At 42.6% G+C, this 27,436-nt stretch overlaps 1 protein-coding gene across 3 annotated transcripts; it reads right to left on the bottom strand.

The window, feature by feature from the left end:
- Positions 1-3,290: 3,290 nt before the first annotated feature.
- On the bottom strand, positions 3,291-25,862 carry LOC142143390 (L-threonine 3-dehydrogenase, mitochondrial-like). Of its 3 annotated transcripts, XM_075201212.1 has the most exons (10): positions 25,729-25,862; positions 14,344-14,526; positions 12,774-12,816; positions 12,188-12,258; positions 10,529-10,678; positions 10,273-10,445; positions 9,619-9,709; positions 7,563-7,832; positions 5,999-6,170; positions 3,291-4,642 (listed from the first exon to the last, which is right to left on the bottom strand). In XM_075201212.1, the coding sequence occupies exons 2-9, from the start codon at positions 14,522-14,524 to the stop codon at positions 6,031-6,033; spliced, it is 1,119 nt and encodes a 372-aa protein (XP_075057313.1). In that variant the 5' UTR covers positions 14,525-14,526; positions 25,729-25,862; the 3' UTR covers positions 3,291-4,642; positions 5,999-6,030. The 3 variants fall into 3 exon arrangements, with proteins under 3 accessions (XP_075057313.1, XP_075057311.1, XP_075057312.1); XM_075201210.1 differs by having other exon boundaries at positions 3,291-6,170; XM_075201211.1 differs by lacking the exon at positions 25,729-25,862 and adding an exon at positions 16,997-17,070 and having other exon boundaries at positions 3,291-6,170.
- Positions 25,863-27,436: the final 1,574 nt, after the last annotated feature.

The raw sequence follows: 27,436 nt of genomic DNA, 5'->3' as shown, positions 1-27,436 counted from the left end.
GAGCGCCTGCGTTAAGTAACGGCTGTATTTACTATTACATCGCTTGAGCATATTTTTTCAACTTATTGCGAATAAATAATTGTGCGTTGGAAACACAAATCGAGGTTCGACAATCGTTATTGGTTAGCGACAATACGCACATTACATACCAGTGGTGCCAGATTTTATGATACTTGTGTAAGACCTTTCTACTATCGTACATAAACCGTTCATACCTACATATCTCAGTAACTAAATTAGTCCAATGATCAACACTGGGAGCCTCCGGCACCATCCAAACCCTAGCTGGGACCACCTTGCCCTGGGAGGACAATATAAATATACATATTTGAAGAGTGGCTTGTCTAAAGTCTCATCTAATGTAATACCAAACAAACATATCTTTGAGGCGCATAGGAGGGGTGAGAGGTAGTGTAGAGGAGATTCAATCCCATATATTACACCAAAATGATTGAACAACTAGGTATGTCCATAATAAGTGCCAGAAAGTATATAGGGGGTCTCCGCACGTAGGACACTCAGAGGAGGTGCGAAGTCTCATCATGTGTAGGCTTGAGGGGATTAAATACACTCTATGCAATATATAAAAATGTATTTGCTGGAACTTGAGATATGAGGTGGTATTTTTTGTATCACCTATCACCAAGCTCCATTCGTCATCTAAAAGGACGCCCAGATCAGTCTCCCGTTTATTTCTCAACTGATCCAATCCTCTCGGAGACATCGGAGGCAGTAATGTGGCCTACAACACGGATATTAATTTACAGGAACCTAGAGAACCCATCACATTTTTTAAAGGGGAGTCTAGGATCTGTGGCTGCACTCTAGGAAATTGAGCGTTAATGGCATCCCTCAGTTGTAGATATCTGAAGAAACGGGAGTTAGGTAACTGGTAAGCGGACTTTAGTTGCTCCAATGATCTTAAGTGACCGTCTATATATATTTGACCAATAGTATGCACTCCTGCTTATATCCACATCATTGTATCTTCTAACTTCACCAATTCCCCAAAATCAGAATTATGCAACAGAGGGGAGTCTAGATCCAGCCCTTCGCCTCCCAAGAGGGCATGTGCCACTGACCCTATCATTGAGGCCTGTCTTATAATTGGAGCCGCCGCACTTGGTTTCTGTCGGATCAAAAGAACCTGTAGTTGTTCGAGGGAGGGGTCAGTCTGTTTGCCCAGGAAGTGTCCAAGAGCAAGATCATGTGAAGAACTTATCCTAGGGATTATGTGAGTAAAGCTAGGTACACACTACAGAATTTTCCACCAACTTTTTATGCCGATCGATTTTACATGCGATCGATGTTCCGATCGTTCGGTCCATGGACCGCATACACACTAGCCTTGTTTAGGACGATAAAGGGAAGAGTGGACGTCCCTTTAGCGACTCACCACAGCCATGCTGTCGTGAGCAATGACTAATTTCGTACTCACTGTTGTGGATCGGTCGGAAGTTTATACACACTACACAATGGAAACGAGATTGGAACGAAAATATTAAACGGTACGACCAACCAAATGAGGCGACAATCGTTCATTTGGGCAGACTTTCGACCATCTTGACACTGCACAGACTTTTGAAAGAGCGGTCGTATGTCGGCTGATTGAGCCGATTATTGGATGAAAACCATGTAGTGTGTACCCAGCTTAAGTTGAGAAGCAAGATAGTAAAGTCTAAGGTTAGGCAAGGCCAGTCCATCTGAGCTCTTTGTCCTACATAAAGTATTGAAGCACACGCTAGCTCTCTACCCTTCCCATATCAACGAGATTAGGTACTTGTTTATATTTTAACACACATATAGCGGCAAATACATTGGAGAATGTTGTAAAGTATATAAATATTTCGGTTGGATTAACATTTTAATAAGATTAATTCTTTCAGTGACTGTAAGGGGAAGTCTTCTCCATGTATGACACTTATTTTTAAGGCATTCAGCTATTGGGTCTATACGGAGTTTGACGTAGTCAGACACATGAGCCATCACGTAAATTTCCAAATACTTAAACTTGCTAGTCCATTGGACTGACTTGCAGAGCACAGCACCAAGTGGAGGTTGCCAACCTAGAGGGAAAACCACTGATTTATTCCAATTGATTCAGAGACCAGAATAGTCCCCAAAACCCTCAACTACTTCCAGAAGATTTGTCAAAGAGCCATCATGGTCTTTAAGGAACATCAGCATATCGTCCGCATATATCGTATATACTATCAGAGATATTCCCCATCTGGATACCCTTGAGGTTTTCACGAGAGCAGATCAAACAAGCCAACGGTTCTATTGCCAAGACAAATAAGGCAGGGAACAATGGGCAGCCCTGCCGGGTGCCCCGACCCATATCAAACGTAGCTGTCGTAAAACCGTTGACACTTATCCTGGCTGCTGGTGCAAAATAGAGGAGCCTAACAGGTTTGATAAACCTGGAGCCAAAACTGAAACTCTCCAGAACCTGCCAGAGAGAGTCCCACTCGACCGAATCAATGGCCTTGGCCGCATCCAAGGACGCGACCACTGCTCTCTCCCCAGGCGACTGGATATGCATAAATAACCACCTGACGTTAATCAGGTTAGACTTTCCAGGCATAAACCCCATCTGATCTGGGTGGACCATCTCCTGTATGACTCTTAAGCCTTATAGAAAGGACTTTAGCAAGCATCTTGGCATCAGAGGTGATTAAGGAAATAGGACGGTATGATTCTGGGCAGTGGCGCACGCAGGGGGGGGGGGTTTCTGAGTCTCTAGAAACCCCCCCTGCGCTAACTAAGTGGCCACTGTCCTATACAGCAGCCGCGGCGCTGTCAAAGAAGCGTCCGCGGCGGTGCTGTATTGTATACAGCACCGCCGCAGATGCTTCATAGACAGCGCCGCGGCTGCTGTATAGGACAGCGCTGGCGAAACGGAGCTGCTGCGCATGCGCCTCTGACATAGATCGGGGCAGCGAACCACATTCCAAGAACTGAGAATAAATCTCTAAAAGTTTTGGAACAAGGAATGTGTTGTGTTCTGTATACACTTCTATAGGAATACCATCAATACCTGGAGCCTTACAATTTGGAAATGATGAAATGGCTGCCGTAATTTTATTTTTATTTTTCCCTGTGCCTGTTTGAATGGCGTCCTTCCTTTAGACTACCCCATCCCCCAGTTGTACCCCTTTACCCCCTTTTTATTCTGTACCCAGTTATTTATCTTTGGAAAAATTAAATAAAAATAATTGATGTTTATACATACTACAAATGGTAAATGGAAAACAGTCTTTAAATAAAACAGAAATCGCAGGAATCCTTTTAAAATGTTATATTTATTAAAATACATTCTTGCCATATTACAACCAAAGAATGCAAAAATACGTCCATGCCTTTACTTTACAAAAATAGTGATTTAGCTCATCACTCATTGGTCATTGAGTGGTCCATGATACATTATACAGCTCGTATGTTACCTTGCTTTTCTTGTACCCATCTCAAGTGTAAGAGTATATTTAAATTTCAATGATACAGAAAAAAAAAAAAAAAAAAAAAAACACGTCTTATTTTTCATGTTGCTACAAGTATCACTATTAAATGCATCAAAACAGCTGTTTAGAAGCAAATTGTGGCTCCAAATTTATCAAGCACAAAGATCTGTAGAATTGACTTTCCCATTAAATACAAAAGCAATAGTTTTACCCAACGGTAATTTCCAATTGCTCATAGTTCTCCAGTATTGCCTTTATACAGAGACCCGTGCGTAAGGGTTAAAATATTTGTCACACACAATACATTTGTTATACACAATTTACCATCAGATCTGTGCTCATCAGTCATAAGCATTGGCTGAAAAGGTCGTGACTCTAAATTATATGGAGGTCCGACTACACTGCTGGTCACGAGTGTGCACACACACACACTGCAGAATTAGCCCCACATCGTTCCATTGTTTATAGAGATTATTAGTCCGGTTATAAAGTCAAATGAAACGCTACAATGTGCTTTGGTACAATAAAACAGGATTGTTGCAGCGTACACACTAATGCGATATCGGACAAAGCGGTCATTTATTGTGTGATTGGCGCGATAGTCATGTGACAAGCTGGTAGTGTGTACCCAGTTTAGTCAACTAATAATTCTGGTTCAATGCCTTTTAAATCTGTTAAATTTATTTAATCTTTTCTTGAGATTGTCGAATGATAATTCCCCAATTTGTTTAATTTGGGGGCTAGATACGTACAACTTCAAAACATTATAATACTTTACTGTAATGCCCTGTTCTAAGGGCGATGCTTTGAATACATGGAGCAAACATTTCTAAATTCGTGTCCTATGCTCAAATTTTGCAAGGTCGCTTATGGCGGGGGGAAAAAAAAAAATAAAAAAAATTAAGTCATACAAAACTAACGATCAATAAACATGCAAAATATATACATAAAAGCAGAATACACTAGCAGTTAATCAAAACAATAAACTAAGCCTTTTGCATGGTACTATACTCGGAAAGGTTATTGTTTAAGTACAACTGTTGGAATAACTTTGTATATTCAAGTAGTAACGATCTTCAAGTATATGGATGGGTCTGTACACTACAAAGAGGTGCAGAAAATTAAAGATCCAAGGATTCTTTTCTGCACTACACCAAGACTTCTGATGATACACAAGACAGCTGCAAAAACAAGGTGTAATGGTCAGCTTTGGTACATAGGTAAAAGCATGCTACAATAGCAAGCAAAATGCCCAACGGTTATTTTTATGATTGTTGTTTTTTTTTTATACATAAATTGTTTCACAAACTATTGTAGTTTTGGATCTATGACTTAAAGATTCAACATATTTACATACTGATCTTATAGAATAGCTCTTATATGCAATGTTTAAAAATAAAATAAATCTGCACCGATTAGCCTTTAAAAAAGTAGAGCTCTTAAAATCCTGCATTTAAAGGGTGCCCGTTGTGTTATATATACACAGCTGGTGTGTTTGAATAAATTATGTTTTACCCGGCATGCCTTTACATGAGTGGGTGGGGCCAACTCCAACCGGCACTGCCCATTGACAGGAGATTACATTTGTGGGTGTGTCCATTCTATGATCACATGCTTGGTCAGAGGTGGTTTATCTGCTCACATGCAGATTAGCAGCAGGCAAAGTTCCCAATGTCCAGAGACAAAGAAATAATCACACTTAAAAATTAAAAGCGGTGATACTACACATTGGTTCACGAACGGTCATTTACAAGAGTTCCGTCCCTCAGCGCAAATTCCGCTGTGCAATGTCACATGTCTGCAGTTAAAAAAAATAAATAAATCTTCTGATTGGACTAGCGGGGCAGATGGGGGCGTTACTTGTTGGGTGTAGTCCAGGTGCAGGTGTCCAATCAGAATTTAATGCATCTAAAATGATATTTAAGGGGTGGAGAAGGAGCAGTTTTTTACTCTCTTTGAAAGGACTTCACCGTAATTTTACATGTACTTGAAAGTGAGAAATCAGGAGAGTTCTGCACCTTCTACAGAAAAGGGGATTGTAAGTATTTATCACAGTGTAGTAAAAACATTACATTATGCAATATTGAAAAGTGCAAGAAAGACAGTCCTGATATCCCGTGATAAACTCAACACATTAATGAGCAATATTTTAGAACATATATTTTTTTTTTAAAAAAAGTTAAAAGCATAAATAAAACAGGCTGGACATGGAAAATATATATATTACAATTTCGAACCTTGCTTCTGTAGCTCAAGGGTAGGTAACTTAGGACCATGTAATAGCTGAAGGATTATGGGAATTGTAGTTTGTTACGCACTGACCACAAGACATCTTCAAGTAACGGAACATGGATCTCACATTGGCCTCTCATAGCTAGGTGTACATTGATCAACATCAATTCATTGAATGGAAGTTTCCTTCCATTCAATGAACCGATTCACTTTTATATAAGTCAAAGATTTTTTTTCTTTTCACCCTAGTAGTAATGGCGAGAGACAAAGATATAGTACAGTGGTGTCCAGTCTCCAGTACACACCAGAGACCAAGTCATGGTCACTACAGGCGGGATCAGCTGGCCTGTACCGCTCGGCATTCCATGTTGAGGTGGTTGAGCATCGTCGTCACCAACTCCGGAAGGTCATATTCATGTTTCCAACCCCAGTCTTTGCGAGCATTGTCATCATCAAAATTCATTGGCCAACTGTCCGCTAGAGAATACAAGAAGAAAGCCATAGATTAGACCGGAAGAAGCACCATGCCATAAAGTTGTAGACCATAAAACACTATGCCAGCTAAAGCTCTATCTCGCACCAGCAGTGGTCGCCGAGGAGGGATCCAAACTACTTGATACATGGGGTTATAATGAGGGGAGCGTGTCCAAAATTGGACTACTCTTTTAGTTAAATTAATACCAACAAGAAACTGAAAGCACCTTTATGGACAGGACATGAATGACAAATTTATAGTATTAAAAACAGGAAGACTAAACATTGACTGCCTCGATAAATTCAGGACGTCTTAAACATCAAATTATTTTTTTTTATAGGCAAATATATTACAAAGACATTTTTAATAATATGGAAGCATGTCAATGTTACCCCAGTTTTACATTTTTAACAGAAGATGTGAGATAAGAGTTAGATCCCGTGGCTTTAGTTGGAGTATTTAATCCTCTTATCCCATTTGAGTAAATATGGCCAGTTTTGTCGACATTGGAAGAAAGGGTTTTCTGATAGACAGCAGCACGGTGGCTCAGTGGTTAGAACTTCTGTCTCACAGCGCTGGGGTCATGAGTTCAATTCCTGACCATGGCCTTATTTGTGTGGAGTTTGTATGTTCTCCCCGTGTTTGCGTGGGTTTCCTCCGGGTGCTCCGGTTTCCTCCCACACTCCAAAAACATACTAGGTTAATTGGCTGCTATTAAGAAAAAAATTGACCCTGGTCTGTGTCTGTGTGTGTGTGTGTGTGTGTGTGTGTGTGTGTGTGTGTATATTAGGGAATTTAGACTAAGCTCCAATGGGGCAGGGACTGATGTGAGCGAGTTCTCTGTACAACGCTGCAGAATCAGTGGCACTATATAAATAAATGGTGATGAGGATGATGATGGACAGCACAGCTGCTAACCTACTTACAGTGCACACTTCACTTACACAATGGAGCTATACGTTGGCTGAACTATTATTTATAAGAATGCATCCTACCAACCAGATGCCAGTGACATCAGTAGACCGCCTCAGTGATGTCACTGGTTGCTACAGATTTGATAGGCTGTTTTTGAATTGTATAGCTCACAAAATGACCAAATCCAATCACACAAGTGTGTTGGCACTCAAGGCAAAAATGCCAAACCACATTTTTACATCTAGACCTCCATATATAAATATGTTGGAGTTATGGAAGACAACAGAAGAAGTCTTCCTGGTGATGTCCAAGTGTAGATATTGCATCTTCTGCTGGACTTGCAAGTCCAAGCACCCAAGACAGATGCTTCTTCTGCCAACCCCCTTGGCTTCAATGTGACCGTTTTCTAGTGAATGGACAAGCTACACAAAATTAAGGCGAATTACTCTCAATTTACAGTTTATGGACATGCAACTTACCAATAGCCTGTCGGACGGCATCTACATTGTAAACAACTTCTAGCTCCGGCAAATGTTTCTGCACCTCTTGTGCCAGCTCGTCGGGGCTGAAGCTCATGGCGTTGATGTTGTAGGTCCTCATTGTGAGAGATTCCGCCGGAGCCTCCAGCATCTCTACAGTCGCTCTCAGACAGTCATCGATGTACATCATCGGGAGCCGCGTGCTTGGCTTCAAGTTACAGACAAATCTACTAGTTTTTATGGCATCATGGAATATCTGGACTGCATAATCTAGAAGGTCAATACACAAAGATCAGTTTCCTTAATTTCAACATTTTTTTTTATTTCTTTTAAGAAATCTGTTCCCTGTCCCTTAACTTTTACAGACATTGCAAGCATACTACAGTGCTGCATATCTTTGCAGCAGTGTCAAGTCATTCTGACACTGCTGCGTTACCTGTAGAAGGAAGCCAACTATTCTGGTGCACATTTTCTGAAAGTTTAAGAAATAATATGTCTACCATTTGGAAACGTTGTGCATGGTTTGCCTCTGTACAGTGTATGAAGAATCCAGGTGAAGGGGTTTCCAGCTTTAGAAAACTTAAGTTTATCAGGCTCGTGGGTGGCAACTTTCAGTCATGTTTTAATATAGGTAGATTGTGTTGTATCCAATGGCAATGAAAACATACAAAAATCCTCTCTGGATACAATTATATTCTATCTACAGAGCTGTATCATAGCCGGTAAGTTGGTTAATTGTCATTGTCCTTGGATAATATAAAGATGTAGAAACAGGGAATGGTAGCAATATAAAGCAATGAATTTACTACAACTTGGGTGAGAGTAAACAGAACCCTTTTTAACCCATTAAGCAAAGTAAAAATGTTAAGGGACATGACATTTTTATTTTGGAACCCTTTAGTGAGCACATGAATAGCCCGAGCGATTAAATCTCACCCAGTGTTTTCATGCAATGCCTCTACAGCTTCCCCACGGAGACTGGATGTTGAAGTAGAGAAGTGTTACGCTGGGAGTGTGGCATTTGGCTGTGATGGGGCAGCACGGTGGCTTAGTGGTTAGCACTTCTGCCTCACAGCACTGGAGTCATGAGTTCAATTTCCGACCATGGTCTTATCTGTGAGGAGTTTTGTATGGGTTTCCTCCAGGTGCTCCAGTTTCCTCCCACACTCCAAAAACATACTAGTAGGTTAATTGGCTGCTATCAAAATTGACCCTAGTCTCTCTCTCTCTCCCTCTCTGTGTATATTAGGGAATTTAGACTGTAAGCTCCAATGGGGCAGGGACTGATGTGAATGAGTCCTCTGTACAGCACTGCAGAATCGGTGTCGCTATATAAATTGATAATGATGTCACATCCAAGGACCACACTCCCAGGAGGACTGGATGCCACCCCCACCTGACCTGCCAAGGTAAGCTGTGGGGATGCCAATGCGAGAGGGGTAGGTGACCCTTCCAATGTATGTAGGGTGATGCCACCTAAAGCACCATCACCCACCCTGATGACCATGCAACATAGACCTGCTTGTTAGGATGTGTTATTTATTCTACACTATTATATCTTAGAACACAACATGCAATTAAAAAGATATGTCCACCCACAGATCTGTTCAAAAGTTATAGAGGGCTATATACAAACATTGCTGACGGTACAAATCTGCACTAAAATCACAGCAACCAATCAGAAGTTAGCTTGCATCTGTCTTGTACAAGTTCGACAATGAAAGCAAAGGTCTCATTGGTTGCTTTGGTTTTAGTGTAGATCTGCACCTTTCATCAATGTTCATAAGTAACCACTGTCATCTGGTAAATTGATGCAAATGTTTTACCAGTTAGGCCTAATTGGAACACTGTTCCATTACAGTATATGGTCAACTTTCTATTTGACGACAGAAAAACACAACCCCTTTCAGAGGCGTTAACCAATGCAAATATGACAAAATAGGTGTTCTGTTCAGAAAGACTTTTGTAGATGAACAGTGACCTATATGTTATTATTGTAATTTTAACAGAGTTTGGCTTAAACTGTAAATTGTACACATCTAAAAGAGCGTATTACCCGTCGTTCCTCCTCCAGGTTGGGAATCTGCGGAGATAATGCCAGGATATCGGAGGCATCGGAAGTCCAACCCATATCGGTAGTGATAATACTGTTGAAATAAAATTTAAAAGTGGTGAGTGACCTTGAGTAACATGGGCTGAAATATCCTGCATCAAGCAAACATTACGAAGTCACGAGTTTACTTTCAGCCAGACTTATCTTTTTGGCTGGCATAACCCTTGGATCAACATGTGTGTGCTAAGTTTAGGAGACTGCCGAATCAGCATGAAGATTGCTCCTTGTGAAGTATAAATAGTCCATTCTCCTATTAGTACGGGCGTTGGCAACTCATCTGAGCATTACTAAATAAATGACAGAAGTCTGGATTTCACAAGCGGAGCTGTGAGCCAAGTGAACATATATATATTCACCCTGCCAGGGCAGCGTATGTGGATATTAATAACCCAACAGGAGTTTAATTTAATTTAATTTAAAAAAAAAAAAAATTATAATGGTTTATTCTTTCAATTGCAGAACATATGGATTGGCCATTAAGTATAGCCCATTGTCCAGTTCAGGATGGCATATTGACTAGGTAAACCAGGTTGAAATAATGGGAAGTGTAGTACTGTAGATAGCAAGATGTTAAGGCACATTATGAAGAATGCATACCTCTCCCATTAACTCTGCATGGACTTTAGAAACCCCGTAGATCGTTCTTGGCCTCTGTATACACAGGTCAGGGGTTGGGTTTCTTGGAGAGGTTGGTCCAAAAGCTCCGATTGTGCTGGGTATAAACAGACGTAACCCATGTTCTGCAGCTATGTCCAGAATATTGTGTAGACCTGTAGATCGGACATTGTAATTAGCTTGGTTGACTAGGACAGAAGTAACAAATGGCAACTTACAAACCTTCTATTTGCCTTACCTGTAATATTGACCGCCCTGGCCAAAGGAACGTTGGCTTCACCAACTGCGCTGAGCAGAGCGCTGTAGTGTATCAACCAGGTGATCCGATTGTTTACCACTATTTCACGGAGGTTCTTGTAGTCCAAGATATCTGAATAAATGAAAGGTCCTGTGGAAAGGAAATGTGAACGTTGAATGAACAACATATTAGTAGTTTGTAACCCTTTAATAAATGGTCACCTTTAGAACATCTACTAGTGGCATTTAATGCTAGATCTTCAATATTTGAAAGATCAAAAAAGGTAAAAATAAATTTAAGACCTCCATCCATAATGGAATAGCTTGCCCATCACGTACAATGAGTGCCCTTTTAGTAAAGCCGCCCACACATGGTGCCATCCTACTGCTCTGCCCATGGTCCAGGACATGCAAACAGGCCCAACCTAGACAAGAGGCAGCTGAGCGATTGGATCTTTTAACCAGTAGTGTATACTGAAGATGATCACATATACATTATATATATATATATATATATATATATATCTCTGACAGAGGCCATCTGTGGTCAAACTTCCTAATTGCATTTACCAACATGTCCAATAATCACCCGATTGTTGGACGGCATAACTGACAATTGGAACCACAGACACTATATTGGGTCAATTGCCAGATATTGCTATAGATATGTTTCCACCATAGCAGTACGCAGTCAACGTCCATGATCCATTAGAAGCTTTATATCTTCAGAAGAATTACCATAAAGGAAAACAAAACAAAAAAGAGGAGGGGGATTGAGGAGCATTGTTCCTAAGCGGAAAAAAGGTGTTGTGGACGAAGAGGAACGGCTGCCACCTACCCTACACTTTCATGTGGGTGTGAAAAGCTTGGCCTCCTGGCAATGAAGGATATCCATGACCTATCCTCAATAAAGCATGTCCTATGTCTACTGTTCAACAGGGCACAGATTGTCCTCTGTTGAGGTTCTCCTGCGTGCCATACTAATCAAAGAGCTGAGGAATCAATCTCAATGTGATCAAAGGGGCTCTCTTCCGCCACCGAGAGCATGAGCCCGGCTCTCCCGCCACCGAGAGCATGAGCCCGACTCTCCCGCCACCGAGAGCATGAGCCCGGCTCTCCCGCCACCGAGAGCATGAGCCCGGCTCTCCCGCCACCGAGAGCATGAGCCCGGCTCTCCCGCCACCGAGAGCATGAGCCCGGCTCTCCCGCCACCGAGCGCATGAGCCCGGCTCTCCCGCCACCGAGCGCATGAGCCCGGCTCTCCCGCCACCGAGCAAGAACTATACAGACATGCGTCTAAATGAAGATGAGCAAGATATTTTGTGTCCTTTCAAGAATGAAGTTGACCAGTTTACCATGTTTAATGAACCAGTTCTGGAACTTATCTATCGTGCTTTCTTCATCTTCATGACATTGGAAATGGAATTTCTTGCCTTTTCATTGGACTGGGAAGCTTACATCCCCCCCCACCCCCACCAAAGTCTACCAAATGCTACAAAACCAATAAGTAATGCACCCAATATAAAAACTTACAGCTCATACAGAACTTGGTGCAACAGCAGAATGCAGTAGACGTAAGCAGATTCTTACTTCAGTCATTTTATTGTATTTTTATAGGACAGTAACAAATTCAATTAGAGCACAGGCCACGGTCTCTTACCGCTATAGAAGACATGGTCTGGAGGCTTTCGGATGTCAGATAAAATAACATTGTTCTTCCCAAATTGTTTCCTGGAACAACAAAAAAAAAAAAATGAAATAAAAATAAATAAAAATCACTAGTCATTGTCTTGCACTTAATTGAATAAATGTAAACAAAGGTGCACATATAAGAGAACTTATAATGCAATTAAATGTCCCAATCTTTTATGTGATTATATATCACCCACAGCTCAGAGCAGAGGATCTTAATATTCTATTACAGATGTAGCCAGTTAAATTGTCTTTTCACACTGGGCAATTCTGCTGCCATCATATAGACCGTGTAATAATATTTCTCTAGGTTTATGTTAATTGTGCGACTTGCGTCATTCCTTCGTCATAAGGATTGGGCTCACCCGTGTTTAATAACGCCAATATTTAATCAGATGCTATAGCTTGTGGCACGCGACACATTTCTACATGCATATAAGAATTTTTAGTAGTTTCTGCAAACTGTTTGCAATGATACAATTCTGGTTTGTTAAAATATTAACAGTGTCTATGCCATAGATATACACAGGGCAGTTTAAGCCTGAAGATCATACCTCAGCAGTTTGGCAAGTCCAACTCCCAACTGACCCAATCCTCCTGTGAGAGAGAATGCACGTTTACAAGACAGAACATAAACCAAAGGCAAGAAGAGAGTTGTTATGAACCAAGACAGACACTCAAATTGCTAATTTCAGTCTTCACAATGGTCTTTCAACTGTCATTGAAGGTATTCAAGTCATCTCCTGCAGGGTCATGAGCCGGGGAGCTGATCAGGGCCACAGTCATAGAAATGGTTTTGCATTCTCTGTATTCCTAGGCAATACACCTTGAATGCACAAACAAAGAATACGGAGCCATTGTTATCACTGCTGGAGGCAGAGGAAGAGTATGCAGAGGTTGAAGCGAATGTCACGCTTCTTGGTTGCCCATGGTTACCCCTCATTGTATGGCAGGATATTCATTAAGGATTAGTACAGTATAAATTCAGCTGGGTGGGGTTATATCAGGGGGTGGATCAGAGGAGAATGACTGTGGCTGGTATAAGCAATGAAGGGTCTTCTCCAGAGACCCTAATTGAGTAAATCATGCAGATTGCTGGGCCATAAGAAAACGAGGAGATCATGGCCAACTACAATCACTGGAAATGGACTCTGCTCTGCTGTGGGGAATTTAACAACAAATTCATTATGGTGGAAATAAGTTGTGGGAAACAATTTTATATTAGCTATAAAATTTGAATTGTTCAAAGGACTTTCACATTTATTAGGTCTGATATGTTTATTTTCAAAGGCTCAGACTGTTTGTTTTGTAGGAGCACAGCAGTATAATCCCCAGCTTTCAGAAGACTGTCTGAATGTGGTGTATATACACAGAGGAGGAAGAGGACATGCAGAGAGCAAGATCAAAAAAAGAGAGTTGGGCGGCATGGGCCACAGGGAGAGGCAGGAGAGCATGCGGTGGGCGGCATGGGCCACAGGGAAAGGCAGGAGAGCATGCGGTGGGCGGCATGGGCCACAGGGAAAGGCAGGAGAGCATGCGGTGGGCGGCATCGGCCACAGGGAGAGGCAGGAGAGCATGCGGTGGGCGGCATGGGCCACAGGGAGAGGCAGGAGAGCATGCGGTGGGCGGCATGGGCCACAGGGAGAGGCAGGAAAGCATGCGGTGGGCGGCATCGGCCACAGGGAGAGGCAGGAGAGCATGCGGTGGGCGGCATGGGCCACAGGGAGAGGCAGGAGAGCATGCGGTGGGCGGCATGGGCCACAGGGAGAGGCAGGAGAGCATGCGGTGGGCGGCATGGGCCACAGGGAGAGGCAGGAGAGCATGCGGTGGGCGGCATCGGCCACAGGGGGAGGCAGGAAAGGAGAGAAGGTCATTATGCAGGGTAGAGGTCGGAGGAGAGCATCATGCAGGAGAAACGGACTGCATGCAAATGAATACCATTCCATGCAATAGACAGTAAGATATGCAGGGAAGAGCTGGGAGTACCAGGAGAAATGAGAGCCAGAATAAAGTAAAAACCAATTTGTACACATTTCAGGACAGGAGAACACTCCATAACTGCATAGACAACAATGAAACACCCGTCTAGAGGGCACATCCCGCAGTCTTGATATACGTACGTACCAGTTATGAGCACACGAGGGTGGTCGGCCTCGGAGAAGGACACAGAATGGAAGTTGGCATCTGATGTCACCTGACGAGGCGAGAAGCCAATAAAACGAACAGACGTGACCGCCTGACACCCGCACAAAGGGCTCTGAAGCACCTGCTTCGCCCCTCTCGTTAACGTCCTCACTACAGACATTTCTGGAACAGAGATTCGAACAGACACCTTAATAGCCTGAAAACTGGCAGACACACATTTACACATACAGAGGTGAAAATATATATTATAATATATTATTTCACTGCATTATGTTCTACCACTTTGGCTTATCTGTCATCCACTGCTCTTTTTTAACCTGTTCTTGCAAATGAAATGTCAATATGCATTTTCTAAGGATTATAGTAAGATGCATTTTATATTACTCTGTATCTGAACGATTTCAGAGAATCATCTGCTTAACCAGGGTGTGCAGTCATGTCCTCAGGCAGCTCAAGAGTTAAACTTAGAAGAGTTCCCTCTTGGTGTCAAGTTGCTTGCGTGGCACAGGAAGGGGGACATTATGAGGCTGCAGGGAAATCACGTAACCCTGAATTAGACACAAGGGGTGGTTTAGAGCATCTCACTACGTCCACACTACCAGCAACGACTGGTGAGCGATACATTCCAATATAAAATGCTATTTAAGGTCAGAGCATTTTTTTAAAAATATTACCAGACCATTGAAATAAGATCGCTGTTACATCAGACACGATTACTTTTTATAAAGTTCAGAAGCCAGCACCCCCCCTCTCCCCCCTTTGAACAGAAATTGGTTTCTCTAAAAAACTTTATTAATATTTTTGAACAGATGTGACCAAGTTTTTTGAGAGTCTGCAAAAGGAACAAACCATCAACACAAAGAATGAACTGATGAGCAATTCAATTATTAACAGTTGTGACAAAGCAGCAATATAGTTAGATACAAAAATCACATCCCGTGTGCGTAAACCGAAGGCGATTTAAAAAGGAAAATAAAAAATCGGTACAACTGCATAACATGATACAAACAGTTAGGATAACCTGTAGCACTAGAAGTTCCAGCATGCTCTTCTAAACTGTCTCAGCTGGATAGTCCCCATGGTATACTGCTGTATTTTAGGGTAATTTGGTTCATCCCGAGACCCAACAGCTAATCTAATCCTATTACAACACATTATGAAAACACGAAATATTTATGGTGGCTTCCCTTACAATAATATTTTCTTTTAACAAGTTGTGGGTTTAAGGTTGAGAGCTTAAAGGTGTACTCTTAGAAGGCAATGGGTAACCTGAACAAGGTTTGTTTTTTAGGAGGGGGGTGGGGGTTAGCCAAAGTTACACCAATCTAGATTTAAGAAATAAAACACCTGGGGGTAAATGTATCAAGCTGAGAGTTTTTCGGCGGGTTTGAAAAACCAATCAGATTCTAGCTATCTGTTATTTAGTACATTCTACAAAACGATAGCTAGAATCTGATTGGTTGCTATAGGCAACATCTCCACTTTTCAAACCCGCCGGAAAACTCTCAGCTTGATACATTTACCCCCTGGTGCACTATGCAGATCTTAGACAAGATTGTCAGTGTATCCCTTTAATTACTGAATGATTGGAAACCGCCTGTACCTTGTTAAAATGTTAGTCACAGAACCTATATATAACAGAACCAGCCAGTAATTAGAGGGTTACCATTGTACCTCTGTGTCCCAGCTTGTAGCACAATACTGCATAACTTACACCCTTTGTGTGAGAATTTTCTAGCATGTCACCAACACCAAGCACTTCCCCATTATACTATACACCGCGTGTGTAATTATTCACAATGCAGAGATTACACCAGTCCATCTGGTGTGAAGACAGGAAAAATCAATGCCGAGTCGGTAGTTCGTACAGATCTATATAGTATTAGATGCAGACTCCCTGCATTACTAGTGCAACACATATAATAAATTCCCGTCACTCCACAGCAGCCTGAAGGTATCAATCATACAATATGCTTTACAGGTAAAAATAATTTATGGGAGATCCACTCTACAGTAATACTACAGCAGGACAGACTGTACTGCAGAGAGAATGTGTCCCTGCTATTTCTGTCCTGTACATATAGCCAAAGCTGTATTGAGCTATATATTTGTTGCTGCTCATTTTAATTTATAAATATTTAAAAAAGCATTATTGTCTTCAAAGCAAATATTTGTATACCTAGCACAATAAAAAATACCCAACTAGATCAGACAAATCTCTGCTTAAAAAAATACCCAAAAACAAACAAACAAACCAAAACACAACAAATTGATTTTCCCAAAAAAACAAAAAACAGAAGACTTGACAAATGGGATTAGAAGCTTCCCACAATTATGGTTTCTGAAAATTAATATTACCCAGTGTGCCATCAATTTCCAAGCTAGTTTATTGAAATAAACTAAATCTCTTCAGTTATGGCATTACATTCTTATACATCTGGTGTAGCATTATTTAAAAAAAATATTCTAACATACATCATACAGGAATATATTGTGTGAAGAATGATGGTAAATCATGAAAGGGACATTTATCCATACGCACATACATACAATTTCTCATGCACACACACATTCTATGCGCACTACCTATACTGGGACGAAATCGAGTGAAAAGTCTTTCATCCTGCCTTACCTCACTTGCTATGTGTGTTTCTCAACAAGACCAAACGTGTCTTTGCCATTTTATAGGACACATCCTCTAGAGACAGCCAATCAGAGTCTGTGAGGGTGTAGGCGTTGTCCCATATCTCACAAGAGAGGGGTGGGACAGAGTGAAGCAGAACATCAATATTTCACACCTCTCAGCTGGTAGCCCCCCCCAACTGACTCATCTGCAGTGTAGGCATCTGGTCATGGGTTACCGCTTGCAACACCCCTACTGTGTGCTCTTCCCTGAATAACAATGCACTTGCAGCAATTCTAGACAGCTTCCAGGAAAGGTTCACATTGGTGCCTGAACCCAGCAGATTACCAGAGCAGTCTCTCTGCTATCAGTGTAGCGGTCACCTGATTTTCAATATCACTGATCAACTGCACAGTACCACTTCTCATACATTTAAATCTCAATATCTTTTCTTATTCTCTATGAATGGTGCTAAATCGCATACCCTTTATGTTTGCTGGTCCCCTGTACAACTTCTATTCTGGGTATAACTGATATTTGAAATTATTTTTTTTATTTCAAAAAAACTGCATAGTATCACTTCTTACTTACACAATTTGTAGTATGTGTGCTTAATTCTCTTTTACATTCTGTATTTGGTGGCCGTTCTTAGTAAGTTTTCTTATTCTTCTATGAAGAGCAACTGAACAGTACCACTTCTCATACTAATTGCAATTTAGCATATGTGCCTGTTATATACCTATAGACTAATGCACAGTACCACTTCTATGGTTCTGTATACTGCCTAATTCTCAGTAAGTGTTAATATTCTAAAATTGTGTCGATGTGCGGCAAAACTTCTCTTGTTTTGTAGCAAAACTCAGTATCCATCCTTGTTTCATGAGATGAATGCACAGTTGCACTTACATTAGAAGTTGGGTGCATTTTATACCAAATATATGTGATCAATTGTTGCATTATCTACAAAAAGATCAGAGACAGCCAATCAGGGAACTGATAAGGGGGGGAAGGGGGGGGGGGGGCAGGGGGAACAAAAAATACAAGCTGTTTACTAACAAAACGAGCCGAGAAGGCGGGGATTCTACTCTCAGAGAACAAGTAAAAACTCAAACTGAACATGTCAAATGGACAGACTTAAAGGACAATGTAAATAAATTAAAATGTAGTAGACAAGCCAATCCTTTTGGCAAGGACAGCTGTAAATACGCTAGGACTCAGTATGAATACACATGCAAGTTACCAGTACCAGATTGGATTGGTAAAAGTGCAATGGGTGTAAGACGTGTTATCGCATCACTAAACCACATGTTCATTTCAATAAGACTTAACACATTAAGGCCCAACGCATATCTATGAATGAGCACTCAAATTTTACCCATGTGTTTTCATAGAAATACAACAGTGCCACCTGGTGGCCATTTATTCATGAAAAAAAAAACCCTAGAACATTTACAAACTTTTTGGAAAAGCGAAGAAGGACTTTTTAAAATGGAAATACATTGCTCACAATTTATTACACCCCTGCCATATCTGCACCAACTCTCTCTGTCATGTAGAATTGCTAAGGAAATAGATAGCAAGTAAAGTCAACGCCACAGATATTGCAGCTGAATAAAGGGACAAAATTTTCCCCTCTGTGGCCATTCTCTGATCCAATTGAATATATCTTGAAACTGGACAACTAAGCACATTGGAGTGCCGCAAATCACAACGGTCTCACAAAGATCTGTTTGGGGGGTTTACAACTCCAGTTTATGTCCGATCTTTTAAAACAGTTTATTGTACATTTGTCTCTGAATGCAGGTGTTAGAAACATAACCTAGAGGGACTTAGGGAACCGAAGACGACATGACACAAAATTCAGCTTGATGGGTCCAGGAAACATGTCCTCTACTATACCTTGGAAAGGTCATGAATAAATGCAATTACTGTAGGGATAATAAACAGCACATAATGCATATAACAGACTTCTCAGTAAGGACTGTTTTCATTTTAGATGTCGCTCAGCATACGTTTAAATCCACAGCAACCAATCAGCAGTTTGCTTTTATCTCCAGAGTGCAAGTTAAGCTGGGTACACACTACAGAAATTTCGACCAACTTTTTATGCCGAGCGATTTTACATGCGATCGATGGTCCGATCGCTCGGTCCATGGACTGCATACACACTAGCCTTGTTTAGGACGATAAAGGGAAGAGCGGCCGTCCCTTTAGCGACTTTTTACAGCCATGTTGTCGTGAGCAATGACTGTAATTTCGTACTCACTGTTGTGGATCGGTCGGAAGTTTATACACACTACACAGCGGAAACGTGATTGGAACGAAAATATTAAACGGTACGACCAACCAAATGAGGCGACAATCGTCCATTGTGTCACTGCACACACTGACCAAGCGGTGGTAGGTCGGCTGTTTGAGCCGATAATTGGACGAAAACTGTAGTGTGTACCCAGCTTAAGACAATGAAAGTAATTGTCTGATTGGTTGTGGTGTTCTTGGTGCAAATTTGCACCTCTCATCAAGGTTAGTAAATAAGCCTCACTGTCAATTCACTGCAGAGTCATAATCATAAAATATCTTCTGTAGAAAGTAACAGAATGGTGTCCCCCAGTGGCAAATTTATCATGTAAAATTATAGTCTACCTGCTTATTAACAGATATAAACCTATCCGACACAACATTAAAAACACCTACTTAATATTGTGTAGGTCCTGTTGTGCCGAGAACACAACTCTGACTAATTAAGGCATGGACTCCACAAGACCTCTGTAGGTGTCCTGTGATATCTGTCACGAAGACGTTAGCAGCAGATCCCTGAAGTCCTGTAAGTTGCAAGGTGGAGCCTCCAGGGCTTGGACTTGATTTTCCAGCACATCCCACAGATGCTCGATCGGAGTGAGATCTGGGGAATTTGGAGGCGAAATCAACAAGATGTACTCGGTCATGTTCCTCAAACCATTCCTGAACATTTTTGCAGTATGGCAGGGTGCATCATCCTGCTGAAAGAGGCCACTGTCATCAGGGAATACCGTTGCCATGAAGGGGTGCACTTTGTCTGCAACAATGTTTAGGTAGGTGGTACGTGTCAAAGTAACATCCACATGAATGCCAGGACCCAAGGATTCCCAGCAGAACATTGCCCAGAGCATCACACTGCCTCCGCAGAGCTTGCCTTATTCCCATAGTGCATCCTGGGGCCATCTCTTCCCCAGGTAAACAACGCACCCGGCTGTCCACATATAAAAGAAAACATGATTCATCAGACCAGGTCCCCCTTCTTCTATTGTCCAGTTCTGGCGCTCACATGCCTACTGTAGGGGCTTTCGGCAGGGGACAGGGGTCAGCATGGGCACGGTGACCAGCCTGCAGCTACACAGCTAGCTGCGATGCACTGTGTGTACTGACTCCTTTCTATCATAGGCAACATTCATTTTATTTTAGTAATTTGTGCTACAGTAGCTCTTCTGTGGGATTGGACCATACAGGCTAGCCTTCACTCTCCATGCATCAGTGAGCCTTGGGCGTCCCCATGACCCTGTCGCTGGTTCACCGGTTGTCCTTCCTTGGACCAGTTTTGGTAGGTACTAACCACTCCACCCTGGGAACAAGACCTAACTTGCTGTTTTGGAGAAGCTCTGACCCAGTCGTCCAGCCATCACAATTTGGCCCTTGTCAAAGTCGCTCAGATCCTTACACTTGCCTATTTTTCCTGCTTCTAACACATCAACTTCAGGATCTGACTGTTCACTTGCTGCCTAATATATCCCACCCCTTGGCAGGTGCCATTGTAACAAGATAATCCATGTTATTCACTTGTCATTGGTTTTAATGTTGTGGCTGAGAATGGAATCAAAACCATGACCCCAACACTTAACGTTTGTGCAAGACGTGTAACAGATATAAGGGTCAATTGATACGAAAACTGGTTAAAAAAAAAAAATGTTGCCCATAGCAGTCAGGATGTCTTTTTGTACAGTTTAGAAAATTAAAACCGAATTTGGACTAGTTTTCATAAGTGTTTCCCATTTGTCTGAGTCACTTTGGTAAAATGGTCTGTGAAGATATCATACCCATCTCAACACAGGGATATACAATGCTAAATGCAAAAGCAGAATGACAGCTACAGACATTATCTATTCACACCCTACAAGATGACCCAGAATATAGGCTTTACACACAGAGTGGCTTTATGGAGACTACACCTATGTAATTGTGTATGGTCTGATCACCTTTGCAATGTACACACTTCTCTTTCACTACCGGCCTTAACCAGCAGTAAGCAGATCATGCAGGTACTTAGCTACACAATGACTAGAGAGGCTTCGGTTTGGGAGTCACCAGATCAGCTGTTATAGGGCAGAAATACTCAGAAACAGGGTAACCAACACCAATCCGGTCTGTACAATTAGCATTTCCCAATCTGCTCTGCTTCTCCCTCCCTTCCTCATAGGACCCACTGGGAAGATTCAACCAAGACAGACGTTGCCCAGGGGCAAACGCAGGATTTGTAGAGGGGGTTTCCACACCACGCCGCCAGTGGGTGGGACCAGCATGCATGGGGGCGTGGCAATAATTCTAGACAGTGCTTGGCTGCTCTCCAACTCTCCCTATCCCCATAATATACATGGGCAATGCTGCGTGGACTACTGTTAGGTGCACGCAGCTCTCCCTTTTCAAGCAGAGCTGTGTGAAGCGGGAGCATGGTCCAGCCACCTCAATTATTCAGTGCCCCAGGCTTGGAGGGGAGTTTCTAGGCACTAGGAAAACCCCCCTCGGTTTGCCTATGTTGCCCCCAGCTCAGCTCTGGCATTTAACCAATTAAATGCTGGCTCTGACTAAACGATGTACAGCACAACCAATATCTGAAGTTTAGCCAATTAATTCCTATTCCTCCTTACTGTCACTCTATACATCTAGAGGTTTACATTCACCGATCTTATATCACCTTCCTGAAGCATCCAGCTGACAGTATAGTGTTATCTAGTAACGTGCGAGGAACTGGATAAGCCTGCAGCCACTGCAAACCAGCCAGATTAGACCGACTCATACCTGCTGGGAGCTTACATTCAAACAAATTATATGACTCTCTGCACCAAGCAGCACATTCCTCTGTAATGATGTTACACACAGATATTTCACAGCGCTGCATAACAGAGGAAAGCAGCTGACAAACATCGAAAGCATTTATGGCCACTGTGTGGGGTATTAAGAGATTTAAATGCTACAATTGTGTTTTGCAGCCTCTCTGGGGAAAAAAAAGAAAGAAAGAAAGTTGCTCAATGGTCCAAGAAGATCCAGAGAGGATCATTTTACTAACACAAAATGGAAAATTTACTCCATATAGAAGGATTTATCTCGACCAACTGAAAGCAACCATTTAAATGTATCTGGGACCATAAATGTTTGTCTGCTACTTCTATGAGTGCCCAAAATAGGCAATTCACAAGAGAACATCATCATTTATTTATATAGCACCACTAATGCTGCAGCGCTGTACAGAGAACTCATTCACATCAGTCCCTGCCCCATAGGAGCTTACAGTCTAAATTCCCTAACATACACAGACAGACAGACAGACAGACTAGGGTCAATTTGTTGGCAGCCAGTTAACCTACCATGTTTTTTGGAGTGTGGGAGGAAACTGGAGCACCTGGAGGAAACCCACAGAAACACGGGGAGAACATACAAACTCCACACAGATAAGGTCATGGTCGGGAAATGAACTCATGACCCCAGTGCTGTGAGGCAGAAATGCTAACCACTGAGCCACCGTGCTGCCCATACAAGATATCGGACATTCACGTTAACCTGCTCGCGAGGAACAACGACAGCTCACATTGAATTGATTCCCCCCCCCATAATCTCAATTTTTGGTTCTAAACTAACAGAATAATGTGCTCTATTGTCTATTCTTGTGGTGACAATTGGATATGAAGTAATCATTGCATTGAATTGGCTGTAGTTTAGTCACAACTTGGGATGTGGGACTGACTTTCACAGAAATATGGCAGCGTGCTATAAGCTTTGGTTGACATATTTTCTGAATATGCAGGGTTGTTCTTAATGCAGAGCTTGTTTACCTGTGGGATGGGACTCAAACCATGGGTACTTTAAAACAATATAGGGCAAGTCTCCATAATCCAGTTTCTACAACACACACACACATTCTATATCTCAGGATAGGGATAACCAATTAAGATATTTAAAAAGATGCTTTATTGTTTGAATAGAGTTGTGTGAATGAAGGTTTTTAAATATTTTTTTTGTTGATAAATTTAACATTTTTTATTTTTCAAAGGTAAAAAATTAAAAATCCCATATTAGTGGAGCTGAAAGCCCGATAAAGCTAGTCTAGCCGACAGGGGAAAAAATCCTAATTATCACTGGGGGGGGGGGGGGGGGGGGGGGGAGGGGGGTATTCATAAATGTTCTTGAAATGTTCCTAATAGGCAGCTGAGTCAAGTCTTGACCCCCCCAGGCTAATATTTGCACCGCCCTCCCCTGGTTCGGGCCACCTGGAGAGTCCCCGTAAGTGCACTTCTGGGACACACGAGATGAGGGGGGAAAAAAGGAGACAGACACACAAAGGGGAAAAAGTGACAGACACCTACTAAATGTAATGACCGTGTGCTGCTGTCCCTATGATAACTACTGATATAACTTTATATAGCATGGGGCAGCACGATGGCTCAGTGGTTAGTACCTCTCCCTCACAGCACTGGGGTCATGAGTTCAATTCCCAACCATGGCCTTATCTGTGTGGAGTTTGTATGTTCTCCCCGTGTTTGCGTGGGTTTCCTCCGGGTGCTCCGGTTTCCTCCCACACTCCAAAAACATACTGGTAGGTTAATTGGCTGCTATCAGCCTATTAACTCTAATACAATGCATATAAGCAGGTGTGACAATGGGACTTATTGTTTTCAATATCTGCATATATCATCAATACTGTTATCATGGGTATCTCAAATCCTTCCTGCTCCATTCAATTTAATCTCAATGTGACCACCAATAACATGTTGGATACTTGTTCTTTAATTGCAATTAAATTTGTATTTTTAAACACAAATCAAACTCCAGTGGCCACCCAGCCTAATACAACAAAATTAAATGTACTCTATGCATGGGCAGGGTGCCCTCACACAAAGGGGAGGAAGGATCCACGGCCTGTGGCCAATGATAGAAGGTGGCTGGTCCCGGAGCATGCAACTACCGGGCCAAAATATGCCCAGCCTGCCCCGGGTGAACAGGGTGCACAGAGGAGGGCACCGCTGGGAGTGACTTTTTTTTATTTTTATTATAAACTGGCTCGGTGGACAGCAGGCGGGGGCCACGCATCTACGGCATGGCGCGCCCCCCTCCGCCTCGCTTACCCTGCTTACTGCCTTCTGCCGGCCCTAGGGTCATCTGCATTTTTTGCCTTTAAAATGTTCCTAATAGGCTGCTAAGTTGAGTCTTGCCCCCTGTGCTAAAATTTGCCAGCCCTACCCTGCCTCTATGGGGGGAATTCAACTCCCCCCAAAATACCACCGCGTTAAACGTATTACCGTTATCATAGGCAAAACGAGGGGGGATCTCTAGTGCCCAGAAACCCACCTCCAAGCCTGGGGCATTGTATAATTGAGGTGGCTGGACCCTGCCCCCGCTTTACATGGCTCTGCTTGAAAAGGGAGAGCTGCGTGCACCTAACAGTAGTGCATGCAGCATTGCCCATGTATATTATAGGGATAGGAAGAGTTGGAGAGCAGCCAAGCACTGCCTAAAATTACAGCCATGCCCCCATGCATGCTGGTTACGCCCACTGGTGGCGTGGTGTGGGAAACCCCCTCTACAAATCTTGCTTTTGCCCCTAGTTATTCCGGTAATATTAACCCAGCTTTCTGCTTGCAGCTCAGGGAGCTGCGAGCAAAAAGCTGGCGTTGAAACTACCGTAATAACAGTATTTAACTGCACTATTACCATAATACTGGTAATAGTGCGCAGGCTGCCAATTGAATTCCCCCCTGTGTGTGTTTGATAAAGATCTTGCATTTGGCAGGATGAAATCATTTTCTGATCAATCTAGACACTGTCAGTGCGATGTCCTTTCCCACACTACCCTGTATGTATGATCCTCCTGCACGGTGTACATCTGCCTGCAGCTGCTGCTGGGGAAATATTCTCCATGGCCCAGGATAAAGACCCAAGGGAGGGTTGGTTAGTTAGTACGCTGCCCCTCATCTCCATCCCAAGCGTCTGCTGCAGGGTTATTGCAGCAAGTTTCCTTTTGGTTTGTTCTGAAATCAAGGATTTGGAAACCCCTCTCTAGAAATCCTAAAGGGTACCCCTGAGCCATTACATAAATATTTATATAGCATCCATAGAAAAGAGAACACTGTAAATGTCCATGTACACTCCTAAGATGTAAAATAGGATACGCAAACATTATAAGCAAAGAATAGATAGGGAGGGTTATAGTTGCCCATCTGAATATAAGGGGGGAAAAAAGGGGAGGGGATTTTCTAGCACTAGACAAGCATTTACCCTGCCTCCTTTCTGCAGAGATGCAATGCGTACAGTTTTCCATATATAAGGAATATTGTGATTAAAGGCAAAGTTGGCCTCTCCCCTCCAACAGGTCAGACAGCCCCTGTGAGCCCCCCAGAGACCTTCTCATCATAGATCCATTGTACACATCTGTCTGTGAATTCTACTGACACATTTAGTGACCTGATACATTGTTACAGATAATGGAATGTTCTTACCTCTGTGCAGCTGATGGAGACGTGAACTGATCCCTCTACAGCTGCATCATCCCCAGCACCAGAGATATAGACCGGCTCCCAGCCACGTGCAACTCAGCCCAGCCGCACACAGCGCTGCGGATTGGATGGAACGTTGAGGTGTATCATGTTCTTTATGTATCCAGGCGATAATAGAACGCTGCCGAGACCCCGCCCCCTGCTGTGACGTAACAATGGAATGCGGCGTGTTCTCCTCCAGGGGGAGCGTCGGAGGTGTGTCTGGAAGGACCAATAGGAGAGGGCGCTGTGTGGTCTGACTCGGTGTCAGCTCCTGCTCGCAATTATCTGCGCTGTCCGCAGGCACAGTGACCTGATCTGTGTATCACTCATATGTGAGTCTATATTATACACACAGGCAGCACAGTGGCCTCACCCAGCGCAGCTGCAACTTGTTTCATTGTTCAATCGCTTATTATGTGGATTTAACTAGATTGATCTTAGCTTGGATGCAAACCCCCCACCCCCATCTCCACCTCCTCTGATTGATGGGGATGCTTTGAAAACTGTTTTTTCCAGTAAAGACGAGTCTGGGAAGGTGGCAATTTAATAAGAGCCTTTTCAAATAAGTTTACTGGTCCTTAAAGTCTACGCTTTTTGGAGCTTGTTAAATAGCCCCAGACCGCAGTCCTCATTGGAAATTATGGGGATTGCAGTATTAGAAATATGATATCTTCTGCGTTAGGCTTTTGTTACACAGCAATATAACTTAGAAATGCCTAAACCATGCGGATAAAATAGTTTCCGCATGTTTATGGCTTAATAAAAAATGGTCCCTTAGTATCCTTAGTAAATTAGACTCACGAGGGCCTGATTCACCTTTTTTTTTTTAAAATGCATTTAATTCAGGCATATGCATGTCTGCATTCATCTACATGTGGATCTAACGAAACATCGCTTGTTGAATACGGATATAAGTATGCAATGGATATACAGCAATTACCATATTGAGACAGACTTGGCGCAAAATACGCCAAGTAAATGGACTTATGTTCCTTAATGAATCAGGCCCAGGATGTCCACTGAAAAATTTGCAGTCTTGCAGCTCATATAAAGCTGCAAGACTGCAGCTGAAGATAAACATTATCCCTAAACAGATCCAGCAAAATATTGATTGAGACCAGAATGTGCTCACCTCTACATTACATCTGTGGCTGTATCTCATCACCTAAAGCTGCATTTCTTGGAAAGAAAAACCTGATTCTGAGTATTACTTACCCTGCAGGCAGCTCTGGCTAGTACTGGTCTGTAGACATACACTGACGTACGAGGAGAGCTGCTACTGGTGTTGCAGGAACAAGAAACACAGTATGTTAGCACGATTCTTAGGTGCCGTGTCAGGAGCTGGTGCATGATATGGGGACAGTCCCCAAAACCTAAATAGACAAATATAAAATACAAGACAAATATGCAGGAGCACACTAATCTCAGTAACAAACACTTGTGTATTGCTCAATAGTATCACTATAATATCTCAGAGGTCCTCAGTGCACATTTCGGTGAAATTAATCTACCGTGACAAGGTGTCTTCATTCAGATGGGTACCTACACCATACTTGCCGGGAGTCTTCCGGACAGTCCGGGAGACTCCCAAATTCCAGGTAGGTCTCCCGGACTCCCAGGAGAGCAGGCAAGTCTCCCATATATGGCATGCATGCTCAGTGTGCTGATT

The sequence above is a fragment of the Mixophyes fleayi genome, chromosome 3, assembly GCF_038048845.1.
Source record: "Mixophyes fleayi isolate aMixFle1 chromosome 3, aMixFle1.hap1, whole genome shotgun sequence".
NCBI lineage: Eukaryota > Metazoa > Chordata > Amphibia > Anura > Limnodynastidae > Mixophyes > Mixophyes fleayi.
Note: the sequence above shows the minus strand (reverse complement) of the source record. Positions and strands in the feature narration are given on the sequence as shown.

What these genes read in the sequence shown, in the direction of transcription:
- LOC142143390 (XM_075201210.1), bottom strand. Translation starts at nt 14,524, where the DNA reads ATGTCTGTAGTGAGGACGTTAACGAGAGGGGCGAAGCAGGTGCTTCAG. An exon ending in CCCTCGTGTGCTCATAACTG is followed by an intron (nt 12,817 to 14,343) that starts GTACGTACGTAT and finishes TCTCTCTCACAG; the next exon opens with GAGGATTGGGTCAGTTGGGA. An exon ending in CAGGGCGGTCAATATTACAG is followed by an intron (nt 10,446 to 10,528) that starts GTAAGGCAAATA and finishes TCCGATCTACAG; the next exon opens with GTCTACACAATATTCTGGAC.